The 12895-nt window shown below is 38.7% G+C and overlaps 1 protein-coding gene across 1 annotated transcript; it reads right to left on the bottom strand.

Annotated features, from left to right (window-relative positions):
• Positions 1-6452: 6452 nt before the first annotated feature.
• LOC128384168 (endophilin-A1-like) lies at positions 6453-10737 on the bottom strand. Its single transcript, XM_053343757.1, has 8 exons — positions 10672-10737; positions 9506-9578; positions 9273-9416; positions 8543-8676; positions 8270-8428; positions 7268-7371; positions 7037-7167; positions 6453-6649 (listed from the first exon to the last, which is right to left on the bottom strand). Exons 1-8 carry the CDS (start codon positions 10678-10680, stop codon positions 6453-6455), a joined length of 951 nt encoding a protein of 316 aa, XP_053199732.1. The 5' UTR covers positions 10681-10737.
• Positions 10738-12895: the final 2158 nt, after the last annotated feature.

The following is a 12895-nucleotide window of genomic DNA, read 5'->3' as shown; positions in this document are numbered from 1 at the left end:
AATAGGCTCATCACAACGTGATAGTGCAACACAAAAAAACAACACAAAACTAATATATTTATGTTAGATCTCTACAGCTACCGACATAGTGACATATCCCTCATTACTAACACGCTTATCATCAACTTATAATTGATATTTTCTTTGAAATTACTCATTATTTACTTGAAAAATAAGACAGAAACCAGGGTATTCTTGGTGAAAAAATAACCCTCTGGTTCCTACAGATGCTTTGTGTAGTATTTGATAGTATTTTGTTCATTTGTATCATATAATTAATTAATAGTATGTACATTTGAATTACCATAATAATTATATTCCTGCAGTAACTGTTGGGTTTGTACTTTATCCTTAAAATGTCTGCATTGCCTCTGTAGGCCTTAGTATAGTATCAGGCAGCAAAACAAACTAAGTTTACACAAAAGGAATAAATTGACCTATATAGTTGACCTGTATAAACAAAAAACTATGGGCTTCAACTACTAGTGTTTATGATTTTTTTTAAATCACAAATTAATCTGCAGATTTTTTTCTTGACAAATTGATTAATAATTGTTTAAAAATGTGAAAAATGGTATTCACCGTATCTCAGAGCCTGCATTTGTCATCACTTTGTTTGTTTTGACCGACCAACAGCCCATAACCTAAGTCTTTTTAATGTACAATGAAAAACAACAGAGAATATTGACTAATTGTTACAGCCCTTGTTAAACACCATCATGTACTGCTACCTTGTTGTTCAAATAAACAATCTGTAGAAAAAAAGCATTTCTCATTAAAATGAATAATATAACTAACCCTTTTTTGGGGGAAACACGAATAAAATGGGTAAAAAAGCTTGTTATGGTTTGGGCAACCACCCTTTCATGTGATATTCCCCGTTTTAGTTTTGTGGATGCAGTTCTGCCTTTGGACAGTCAGGGGTGCTGTAGGTCTGTTTCCTAACTGTCTGTCTTTGAGGAACAAAGTGGAGTCATGCAATCATCATAGTGTTAATTTTTTTATTGTCATTACATTGTAGGTCATCTTCACGACAAGCAGTTATACATACAGTGGTCTTAGATTATATCATCATCCAATACGAGGAGAGCAACAGTTAGAGTTAGTATCACAGCTAGGTTTTCGCATTGACCACAAACCCCCACCCACCCCCCTCCACACCCAAAATACCCTCCATCCCCCCTACACCTTCATTTCCACCCCTCCCCCTATTCTCCACATCATACACCAATGTATTGACAATCGTCAACTACGCCACAGGTGCCAAACCAATAAATAGGACGCAGCAATAAATAAATAAATAAATAAATAACCTAATGAGTACACATAATACATAAATAAATAAGCAACACAGTGTGTATATAGTCACATACACACATGTAGCTCACTAGAAGACATTGGGCACAGGGCTATTTTATACAGCCACAAGGCGTACAGTATTATGTAACATATCAACAGGTCAGACCAATGCCACATTATTACACCCTGGAAATCACTCTGCAGATTGTAGTTTCACAAACATGTCTTTTGAAGCAAAGTGGCTCCAAGAGCAAGAAGCAATCTCACTGGTTGAGTTAAACTTAAGGGAGTGGAGTCAAAGACAACCCTGTTTTACTGTGCAATAATTGCAAACTCGGTCAAAATATAAACAAAACATACATGAAATTTGCTCTTTTTTAAATGCCTGTTAACCAGAAGAAACTCCAAGAAGTTTTTACACTTCGACTTTGTACAAAGTCAACAAACATGATGTAATTTGTTAGTTACTGAGATGGTTTTTTACAACTTTTGGTTGAGGCCAGAACAGATTGATCTTATGCAAGTTTAACCAAACCAATGAGAGTATTTCTGCTTTCAGAGCTCCTGTGCCTCTGAGGAAATCTGGACAACTGAAGGTTCAGTCTGCATGTTTTCTTTGGGGAGCTACGCTCAATCTGTCAATACGAGGGCAGTGGTGAAACTGAACTCAGGTAGGCAACGTGGCCGAGGTCTGACCCTCATTGAGGTGAAAAGGAAAAACAGAGGGTTACACTGTACAAGTCCCTCATTGAGGTTAGAATGCATGTCGCCATAAGAGGGCAAATCAGACCTAAAGAAAAGAAGACAAAAAAAGAAGAAAAGTGCAACAAAGAATAATTTCTGAGAAATTACAAAATAACATTAAAGAAAATTCAAAAAGGTCTTAAAGCACTTTGAAATTTTAAAGAACAGCGCTATACAAATATAGCATAAGCAAGTCAAAAGACAAAAAATAAAACAAAAACAAAGAATAAAGTAACTGAACAATAGAAAATGAAAAGTATCAGGTAACATACTGTAGGCTCACTGCAATACGAGAAAAAGCCAGCAGGACAAATATGTCTTCACATTTTGAGAGAAAACCACCTCAAACAGTGGACGCAAAGCAGTTCAGTTGCATGCAGCTCACAGACTTTCCACAGGAGGACTAAGAAAATCAGTTTTCAGACTCACAGATCTCACAGACAAAAAGTAAAAGAAGAAAGAAAATCAAAGAAAAACACTGAACACAGATGTGCTCCAAACCCCCATCTTTTACAACAACCTGAAACAAATGCAGAAACGTAGGTAGTTATGGTAGAGAAGAGTGAGAAAGAAGAGCGAGAAAGAAAGACTATTTTTGTATGACTTGGTTTATGATTGTGTTGTTTGCTGTTTTTCATCACATATGTGCTTTGGCAATGGAAGAGACGTCCAAGCTCATAGAGAGGCAGCATATCGCACAGTCCTATTTAACAGTTTTCCTTCAGCTTCCTCTTATACAAACATTCGATTTTATTGTTACATTATAATTTATTGCCTTGATTTTTTATTTCAGATCTATTATTATTACTGTTTGTGTCCAAAAGACCGTTATAGCGTTTAAGAGGAATCCTTAAATGTTCCTGTCCTGGAGCAAAAGGTTTTTATAAAATATCTATGAAATCTAACCATTTCAAAGAACTTGTCAACAACTTGCAGGGTGTGACCCATTTCAGAAACACGAACAATAAACCTTGGACAAATATCTTTGTGTTTTTCTTTTGTTTAAAAAGAAATAATGGACAGTCTTGACTCAGCAACACAGCTACAGTGGCATCCTGGCCCTTTGATATCATAACGTAATTGGGTTGTACTCAGAACACAAACATTTTGTTGTATTTTTGGAATATTGTATCTATTGGTTAAAAGGTTGTTTTTTGGTTTTTTTTTCAAAGCAAGCTAACCAGCACGAGCACACTTGTATGGTGTGCGTCATGTAGTGGTAGACTCGTTTTCTCAGGGAGAAGGTGGCAGCATCTCATATATAAATCAGGGATTTCCCAAATTCGGGCCATTTGATGATGTATTCTGAATATGTAAGAGGCATTAAATACTTTACTTTTACTTTTAAGTATACTGCTCAACACTGTGTCACCAAAGCGTACGTACAGGAACATTGAGTGAAGCAAAAAAGGCTAGCTGATTAGCCACATCTGGCACATTAGTATTGGTCATGCGAGCACAGATTCCTGCCAATGTTAAATACAGGGACTTTGTGTAAGCAGAAGACTTAATAAATCATGTCTGGATAGAAAAAACACAAGCTTTTTTTATCTAACTGCACAGTTTACACATTAAATACCCATGTATGTTTTAGTTTGAATTTGAGGTGACGGACTTTAGCTCCCTATGTGCCCAGGAGCAGAAATGGCCTGGTACAGCATAGGCTCTGTATCTGATCTTTGAAACCTCTTCAGATTTGTATGTACAATGGAGTCAATATAAACTCAGCACCATACTGAATACTGCATGCCCATTCCAACAAGTCATGAATATACTGTAATAGCAAACAATTCTTTAGTGTTATGTTTCTTTGACCAAACCTCTAAACACCACCAGAAAATGTCTATTGCTAGTTGAGGTGACTCAAATGTTGTGATGAGTCCATGTTAAAAATTATCCTGCTTATGTAAAATACTAAACCCCTTAACTTTAATGATTTTACATGAACTGGATGTTACTACTGCCCTTAAGAGTCACATCACTCAAAGACCAAAGGAAAACGCAAAAACTCAAAAAAATACAATATATATCAATCAAGCAGAAGATTAACAGTTTTCTGGATTCCACAAGGAAAAAATAATCCTTCGGGGTGAATGTTGAAGGCTTTCAAAGTTTTAATCCAACATCAGTGAGAGCCATTAACAATAAATACCATCAGCCTTTCATAAGATCTCTGTCACAGCAGGCCCCTTAATACTGCCTTACACAGAATACAAACATACTGTAGGTAGTACTGTGGTGGAGAAACAGTTTTAGCACTAGACCTGTATGTGCTGCATGCTCGAGGGAACTAGCAGAGCTAATAGTTGCCATCAACACTGACTGCTTACTAACTTAATAGGAACCTTTTAGAGTATTCGAAATGTTATAATATCTGACATTGCCACAACTATTAAGAAAAAAGAACTACAAGAGGATATTAAGAAGTGTTCTGAGTCCATCATGTGTTACTTCTACAATGACTACATTTACATGCACACTAATATTCCACTACTATTATGAATATGACAATATTCTGAATTTGTTACAGGTCATGTAAACAGCATATTTCATTTGGATGGTCCAAATGAGATTTTATTCCAAATGTAACATTTTCTGATTAAGACATGTTGGTGTACATTATTTGGGTTTTAGGAGCATTCTTTGGACATGTGCATTCAGATTATGCATCTCAATTGGGGTTTTTACCGCAGTTTGCGTCACACGGCCTTCTATGCCTGTATACACAGGCAAAATGGCATATGCTGGAGTAGGAAGGCAAACAGAGGAGAGGAATGAGAGGAGAGTGGAAAGCTGTCAGGGCAGGCTGGAAAAACAGAGTGTGCCTTCTCCAGGAGGGGGACAGAGGAGACTGATGGCGACGACTCGGTGTGATGCACCAGAAACACTCAGCAGTGTAGTAAACATTATGGGATAACCTATGTACAGGGTGTGCCTATAACTATACATTTATATTAGTCATATCAATATCACTTAAACATATCAGTTCACACTCATGTCCTTCACCTCGTTGGTTTAGTTCGCTGCCTGTGGAGAAAAAAAAACTATATTTTGTGCACGTAAATGTAGTCAATGTGTTGGGAGTGTGCTGCAACCGAATTCAATGTAGCATATATATAATATAATAATATAATATAGTATTTTAGAATGGCTACCACTGTTCACTCAGTCCTACATGCAAATGCCACAAATAAGACGGATCGACAACCAACTACTTGACACAAAACACTATGAATGGGTAACTAAAAATTGTAAAAAAAAACAAAAAAAAAAAACTCTTCCCCAACTTGTTCAATACAACTGTGGTTGCTGTGTGTAGTTGTTGTCTTAGCATATCACTGCTGTTGGGTAAATCATAAAACCTCAAGTTTTTCTTTCTATTGCTTAAACCACCATGTTTATTGATGAGTTTTCTGACCCTTAAACCTTTAAAACCTGCTAAAACATCCATTACAAGTTTCATGGGTTTCAAAATAAGTGAAGGCATATCCTTCTCTTCATCCTGGAAAAACCTACTTATTGCACTTATAGCTTTAGTCCAACGATGCACTCTTGAAACCTGAATTTCACTGGCAACACTGAAATGTTTGCTTTGGCTGGTTCATGCATGCAGCCATTTATCTGAGATTCTATGCAGACAATCTTGAGAAAGGCAGAGTTTGTCACAAGAAGTGCTAGAAAGAGATATACTCCAACAAAACCAGAAAGGTTTGATGACCAACCGTAACTCATGAGTTAGAGTTCTGTATACAGTATGGGGCCATGCTGAAAGGCCGTGCTAGCCAAGGGGGTAAGAAAGTTGGGAACACTGTGACAGTTGCTGAGAAATCTAGGGTTGAAGTAAAGCACAAGAAGGCAAGTCAAGGTAGAAAAAGTCAGAATTACTCTGTGAAAGACAGCAAGAAAAGACAGAAGAGAGGAAGAAGACAGTATCACAAAACAGCTGTCAGTAACAGCAGATTAACCGACAAGCAGGAATTTGTGCTGGCTTGATCGTAATAGAGTAAGAACAGGTCGAAAACGCACATACAGACATATACATGCACGTACATATACATCGTGCCTTATTTGTAAGTCTCCAAAGCCTCATTGGTATCCAGCGCTGTCCAGCTGAGCAGAGCACTGTGCTGTAAAAGATCATCATCTCTTCGTCTTCCTCGTCTCTTTCAATCCCTCTCACGCTTAAAATCCCCCCCCCTCTCCCTTTCTTCCTCTCCTCTAATCACAGTCATCCTGCCTCGTCTCAACCAATCCTTGCCAATGCAGTCCATTTTGTGAAAGCGGAATCGCACAGAAGCACAGAAGAAGAAGAAGAAGAAGGAGGGCGTGGTTTGTTGTTTATGCAAATGCGGGACTGTTTTCAGGGCATCTGGATTGGTCAGGGGAAGATTTCAGGTCATTGGCGAGACCTAATGAGGGAGCGGCACCAGGATATCCACGTAGTTGATGGGAAAGAAGCCCGACTGGCCGTTGATCATACCCTCGTACCAGTTGTCGTCAATCTGATTGGTCAGGGTGATGATGTCGCCCTCTTTGAAGCCCAGTTCCCCTTCGTTCTCTGGCTCAAAGTCGTAGAGTGCTCGGCAACAGGGCTGGTCCATGGGGGCTGTGGACGGGCAGAAACAAAAAAATGGCATTCATACCACAAAAAGTAATTTGGTTATCCACTGTTGTAGCTAGCGAGGGAACCACTAGCTTGTTAGCCTTTTCAGTCACAATAACTCCGGATCTTCTCCATTTTCTCACTACATTCTGTTCACCACTGTTCTACATTTTGAGTTTTGAGTTTGAGTTTTGTAGTTCCAGAAAATGAAGGGGGCTTCAACTAACAATTATTTTCATCATGGATTCATCCACAAATGATTTTCTTGAATAATCAATTAATAATTTGGTCTATCAGAATTTTCGTAAGCCGGAGTAGACATCTTCAAATTGCTTGTCCAACAGTCCAAAACCCAAAGATACCCATCAGCATTACACCCACTCTCTTTACCTGGTGATCTTCCGGGTGATTTGGCAGAATGTATCCCCCCGTTGTGGCTCTCACTGGGGGGCCGCAGCTCCAGCGTCATTCGGGGTTTGGGAGTGTACTCCTTCCTTGGTTTACTGGACACTTCTTTTATCCTACATAAAGGCCAGACACAGTTATAAATGTTTGTCTAATCACATCTTATCTGATGTTATGGATTTATTTCCAATCACAGATGTGCAAATTGATCCATACCTTTCCTCCATCTTACTGGTGAGCTGTTGGAGGATTTCGGCAGTCCGGCTGTGGTATTCCAACTGAGCTTGAACCAACGCTGCCAGCTGGCTCACCTGCTCTATCTGCAACACACATACATGTGTTTTTCAAGCTCTGCACTGTTCTCATGCTGGGCCTGGGTCTGGCTTGGCACAGCATGGCACAGGATTGCTGCCCTTTGTTTTCGTACTGCAGTTTTGAACACATTGGGATCCTATTCTATATTCATGTGTAATTATAGCTACAGCAGAGGCATGACAACATCAACAACAGACATTTTATTACAGTTGATTTTTTTTTGTTATTAAAAAAACAAAAACATAATTTGATTATTTTTGTGATTATTTGGCCCTTTATTTTTCTTTAAATTTTCATTTTTGCCACTCATCAAATTGTAATCACATTTCAGAGAAACTGGCATGAGAAATGTTGACTTAAAGCTTGTTTCTATCCATTTCTCTTGTGTGATTATTAAGAGATAAACAGTTGGTGCAAATTCTCCAGTTGGTGCCATTATACAACTGCAGGAGAAGAGGACACAATGAGATGATGCCATTAAAAGAGCGTCAGTCAAAGCTCAAACAGTGGAAAACCATATGGAATATGAAATTTCTGTTGTTTCATGTATTCATTTGACATACACTAAATTCCCAACTGTTCCAAAATATATACTTTCATACAACTAGTTTAGTAAAGCTGCAAAAAAGGATTATTTTTATTATTGACTAATCTGACGTTTCTTTTCTCAATTAATCGGTTAATCCTTCGTTCAAAAATTGTCAGAAAATAGTGAGAAATGATGAGTGCTGTTTCCCAAAGACCAATATGCAGCCAACAATATCTTATTTTTTCCTGACCAACAGTACACAACCCAAAGATATTCAGTTCATTGTCATAAGGGACTAAAGGAACCAGAGAATTCACATTCACACGCAATTCACATTTTAGAAACAGGGATGACAGAACTTAAAAATTCCTTACATCACTCTCCAGCAGGTTAAACATGCTCTGCTCTGCAATCTCTTTGCTCTCATCAAACTTCTCCAGCGCTTGTTTGATTTCATCATCCTGGACTTTTCCATGACGCTTCTTCTTGTAATCGAAGTCCAGACGCCGGCCCTCCATCTTCTTCAAATGGTGCTGCAGTGAAAGGAAAAATAAATCAAATCATCAAATATAAATCACTTGTGAGACTGTTTAGGGTTCAAGGAGGTTTAGAGTTATCGGGTTGCCTATACCAGGTGTTTCACTCACTTGTATCTCTTTAAGGTCTTTGTCGTGGAGGTTCTGCAGCGGGTCGATGAAGTTCTGTTTGACCTCCATGTCCAGAGCGTCCTTCACCTCCCCGAGCTCCCTCATTGCCTCGCCAGCATCTATCAGCGCCAGGCCTGCATGGAAAAGATGGAAGGTAAACAGAGAGAGAAGCAAGAGGGAGAAAGACAGAACTGGTAAAGAAGAGGACAAACTAGATACCGACAGCTTGGCAAGGTCTTTTAATCATTCAGGTTTGCTCAGTGTATGTTGATGTACTTTCTGCTCCCCTCAAAAACATCCACTGCCCTTTTCTAGTAGATTTATGGTATACTGAAGGATTCTGGTGACTCAAAAGTCAGAAAAAAGGGAGTAAAATTATTATATCAAGACAAAACTTTACATTGGTTACACCTGGTTTGAGTTTAATGAGCTGCCTTCTGGTGAATGACAATGATGTTTATTCCGTATCTCATTACCGCATGGAGGCATTTTGTTTGGAAAATATGTTTAAACTTTTGACAGGTAATGTTTGAAAAGGAAAACAAACTTCACATCTGAGAAGCTGGAACCATTCAGCTAATGGTACATTTTGTGTCTTGGCCAACTGAGGTCAATCAATCAATGAGGTCATTTTTACATCCCAGAAGTTTTTCGTTCGCTAAAACTCCTTCAAGATTTTGCAGAAGCCATCTTAGCATCATTAATACAGTTTGTGTACTTTCTCACTTACCGAAGCACGACTCCTCCCCTAAATCCCGTCCAAACTTCAACATGGCGTCTCCCAGCACAGACTCAGCCTGCGGGTAACCAGGTCCCTTCTCCTGCCCACGGATCTTTGACATGGTGTTGGTCATACTGAGTTTGGCTCTGGATGCTTCAGGACAGAAGGCATCAGTTGGATTATGAGTGGGTTGTGATTTCAGATCTTAGTATGGTGATAATATTCATGTGTGTGTTTTATACCTGGATTAGGTTGTAGGTATTCTGTAGTTTTGGTCATGATGTCCAGCACTGCTCTGCTGGTGATGTCCACCTTCTGCAGGGGAAAACACACATCGGGCAAAATATGAGGAATGAGCATTGGCGGAACTACTCAACTATGATTAAATATACAGTAAATTAAAGCTGGAGTAATCGACTTTTGACAGTAAAGGGGGCGGCTCAGCTGTGATTGGCTAACACAGGCATGCAACACTCCTCATGCACAGCCCGAAAGAGGGGGCTGTTAAAAATTGAAATGTTTTGACAGTCCTACTGACCCACTGGGATTTGTCCCCAGATTACCAGTATATCACCGGCCATAACCTGCTGCTGCAGCTGTAAAACAGTGGATGAATTGTTGTGAATGACTCGTTTCATTACAATTTGTTCCATTCAGTCAGATGAAGTCTAGAAGAGCCGCACAATTAATGGCCAAACAGCCAGTCGCATCCAACACAACAATTTAAAACTCTTTGTACTGTGAAATACAGAGAGATTTATCTGGCAGTGATAGGCTTAATCAGCATTATGTGAACTCAACCATTTCATTTGTATTTATTATTAAATAGGGACAATACAGATAAGCATTGAAGCAGCTGTTCCTGGTTCAGCTTTTAAATTCAGATTAAAACAAAATGATGATCAAACAGATTTAGGATTGTGTTTGTATTCAAAATCAAATATGTCTTATTCCTCTGTGTGTTATTGTCCATAAAAACACAGGTAAACAAGTCATATCGCTGCACTTGATGACATGTTCCTTACCCACTGAAAATAGGCCCCAACAAATACATAGTTTCCTCCCACTTTAGAGATGTTTGCTAAAGACAATAATGCCCAGCTTCTTTAAGAAGTTACTGAGCCTTTGTACAAATGAAACAATATATTTTTGACCTGTTTTTAAAGATTTACGTCTTCAGTAGGAGCCAGTGGGCTTGGAGCTGATTGCCATAGAGTACAGAAATCAGAAAGTATTAACAAACAGGCTAACACATTGTTGGTCTTAGTCTCTTAAGGGGATTTTCTGACAATAACAAAAATAAAGAATAACACCAGTGTCTCCTTTAAGATGTACTGAACTGCATACTGACATTAAGACATTTTCTTAAACAAAATTACAGTAGACAAATAGACAGATAGACATTTACCTTTTCCATTTCTTTGAAGTCATCGTCTAACTTGGTTCCTTCTGCCCCTCCGACCTTCTCACTGACTTTCTGTAGAGATCCAACAAAAAAGAAAGAAAGAGATGAAGAGAGAGAAAGTTAGACTTTGCCACTCCGATGGAAACCTAAAGAGAAGAAACACTGAACTTGTTTCAATGTCGTGGACAGAACAACAGTGATTCCTCCTGTGAGATGAAAGAGACAGAAGAGCAAAGGAGAGCGTGGCTGAAGAAAGAGAAAGTCTATCAAAGAAGAGATCAAACCAAGAGAAGAAGAATTTCATTAACTTGGTGCTGAACCGTCCAAACATTAAGACTACTGATCACAAGTGGGTAGCACTGAAACAAAGACAAAGACTCAAAGTAGTATTATTCTCATGTCATTAAATGAGCAGTTTGAAGCCTCTTCATCCTTCTACAATAAAAAAACTCTTTCAAGTGTCTCTCTGAAGACGAGCTGAGTTGATATTTGAATGTTTTTGTCATACTTACATTAAAGTTTACAAAGACAGCACACAGTCAGAATCGGTACTCACAGTGTCTGCTCCCTTATTAGACGTCTCAATGAACCGTATCATTGACTTGTCTCCATTTTTTAATTATTGCTTAGAAATTAATGAATATATTATGAAAGTGTGAAAAATATAGATTTCCCCTGATATCACTGTGCCTCTTTTTGCAGATACATGCATATAAAATATATAGAAAACTACTGCAGCACTTGACGGAGAATCTCAAGTCTTAAGTCAGGCTCCAGCTAAGATAAATTTGGAAACAAAAGGTAATAAGGTATTACAAAGGTAATAAAATGTAATCTGGCACTAAGACATCTGTCTTGTCAAGCTAACAGAGGTCCAGAGAAACTCAGATGCCAAAGATGTTGAGAAGAGTGAAAGACTAACAGAATTACGAGATGGAGAAGCTGCTTTACCGCCAATAACTAAAAAGAGGTGTCATTTCTTGAAACCCTGCCAACTGATTTACTTCAGACCTCCATGATCTTGATGAGACAGTAATAGTTATAATTCACCCCCGGAGAGAATAAATGGATCAACTACAATAAGCTTTTGGTTTAATTTATATGCAAACAGAGCGACACAGTAGTGTAAATAAAGCCTCTTTATATTTATCCTGAGGGTCTGCGGGTTATTAACCTTCTTTGTTCTACTCCGTCTGTCACTGTGAAACCAGGAAATGCTGCAGAGTGACACCTCTCGCTTTCTAATCGCTTCGGGTTGCAGTAAAGAAAAAGGAAGGAGGGAGGAGATGGGTGGGATTTTCTACAATCGTGACTCACATCAGCCACCCACACACACACAGCCACACATACGTATGCAGTAGGCACAGGGATGTATTTATTATAAGAGCTGGATAGGGCTCCACTGCTCAGCCTTACTGCCAATTATCCCCAGTGGCCACTTGTGGTATTGCAGCAACAAATCCTCTGTGGCCAGAAAAGCATTTCCCCCATTGACAGCCATTGTAAAAGATATATCTGAAGAACTGCTGATGTCGACAATGTAAAGTCTATGGGCCAAGCAGAGAAAACCATTTTTTTAATGTTTATTTGTCAGGAACCAAAGAGAAAAGACCAAAAAGAAAAGATGCATCGCGCCAGAGTATAGCTATTGGCTACTTTCCATCTGCAATCCCTGTGATAGTAAGACACAAGAACTACACACACTAGAAAGGGTAGACAGACATAAGTACAACACAAGTGCTATTGTGCATATTCAGTGGGCCGCACAACGTTGAAGCAAACCCAGAAGCTAAACACTGTTTTTGGCATATGCCCTATATATGAGTGAATGGGCACCATTTTCAGTATCTAGCTCTTATAATGCATCCATGAGTATGCACCTGAATATAAATACATACTTTCTGTTTACATTGTAGCGCTATGATTCACCACAAATTAATTACATAAACTCGCAGTAACACAAACTGTTATCGTACAATCTGTCACAGATTCTGACCAAGATTTTATTAGAGCTTGTCTTTCATAGTTTGATTTGCAATAAACTCACACAATTGTTGGTGTTGACCGTCTAAAAGTGCCTTACCACTGTTCAACAACAATTACAATACTACTTTGCTCTCTGAAAGTCAAAACTAAGGGCTTCAACCTGCTGATTACGCTCCATTCGCAATGTTACATCTCTTTCTTCTTTGTGATGATGTCGAATTGTTCACACATGCCCACAAAC

Source organism: Scomber japonicus, chromosome 22 (assembly GCF_027409825.1).
Source record: "Scomber japonicus isolate fScoJap1 chromosome 22, fScoJap1.pri, whole genome shotgun sequence".
NCBI lineage: Eukaryota > Metazoa > Chordata > Actinopteri > Scombriformes > Scombridae > Scomber > Scomber japonicus.
The sequence above is the reverse complement of the archived record's forward strand: the minus strand, read 5'-3'. Positions and strand labels throughout refer to the sequence as shown.

Bases quoted from the DNA above. Each gene is read 5' to 3' on its own strand.
- LOC128384168 (XM_053343757.1), bottom strand. The intron at 7,168-7,267 runs GTATGGATCAAT...GCCTTTATGTAG, and splicing joins ACCAGTAAGATGGAGGAAAG to GATAAAAGAAGTGTCCAGTA. The intron at 6,650-7,036 runs GTAAAGAGAGTG...GCCCGTCCACAG, and splicing joins ATCACCCGGAAGATCACCAG to CCCCCATGGACCAGCCCTGT.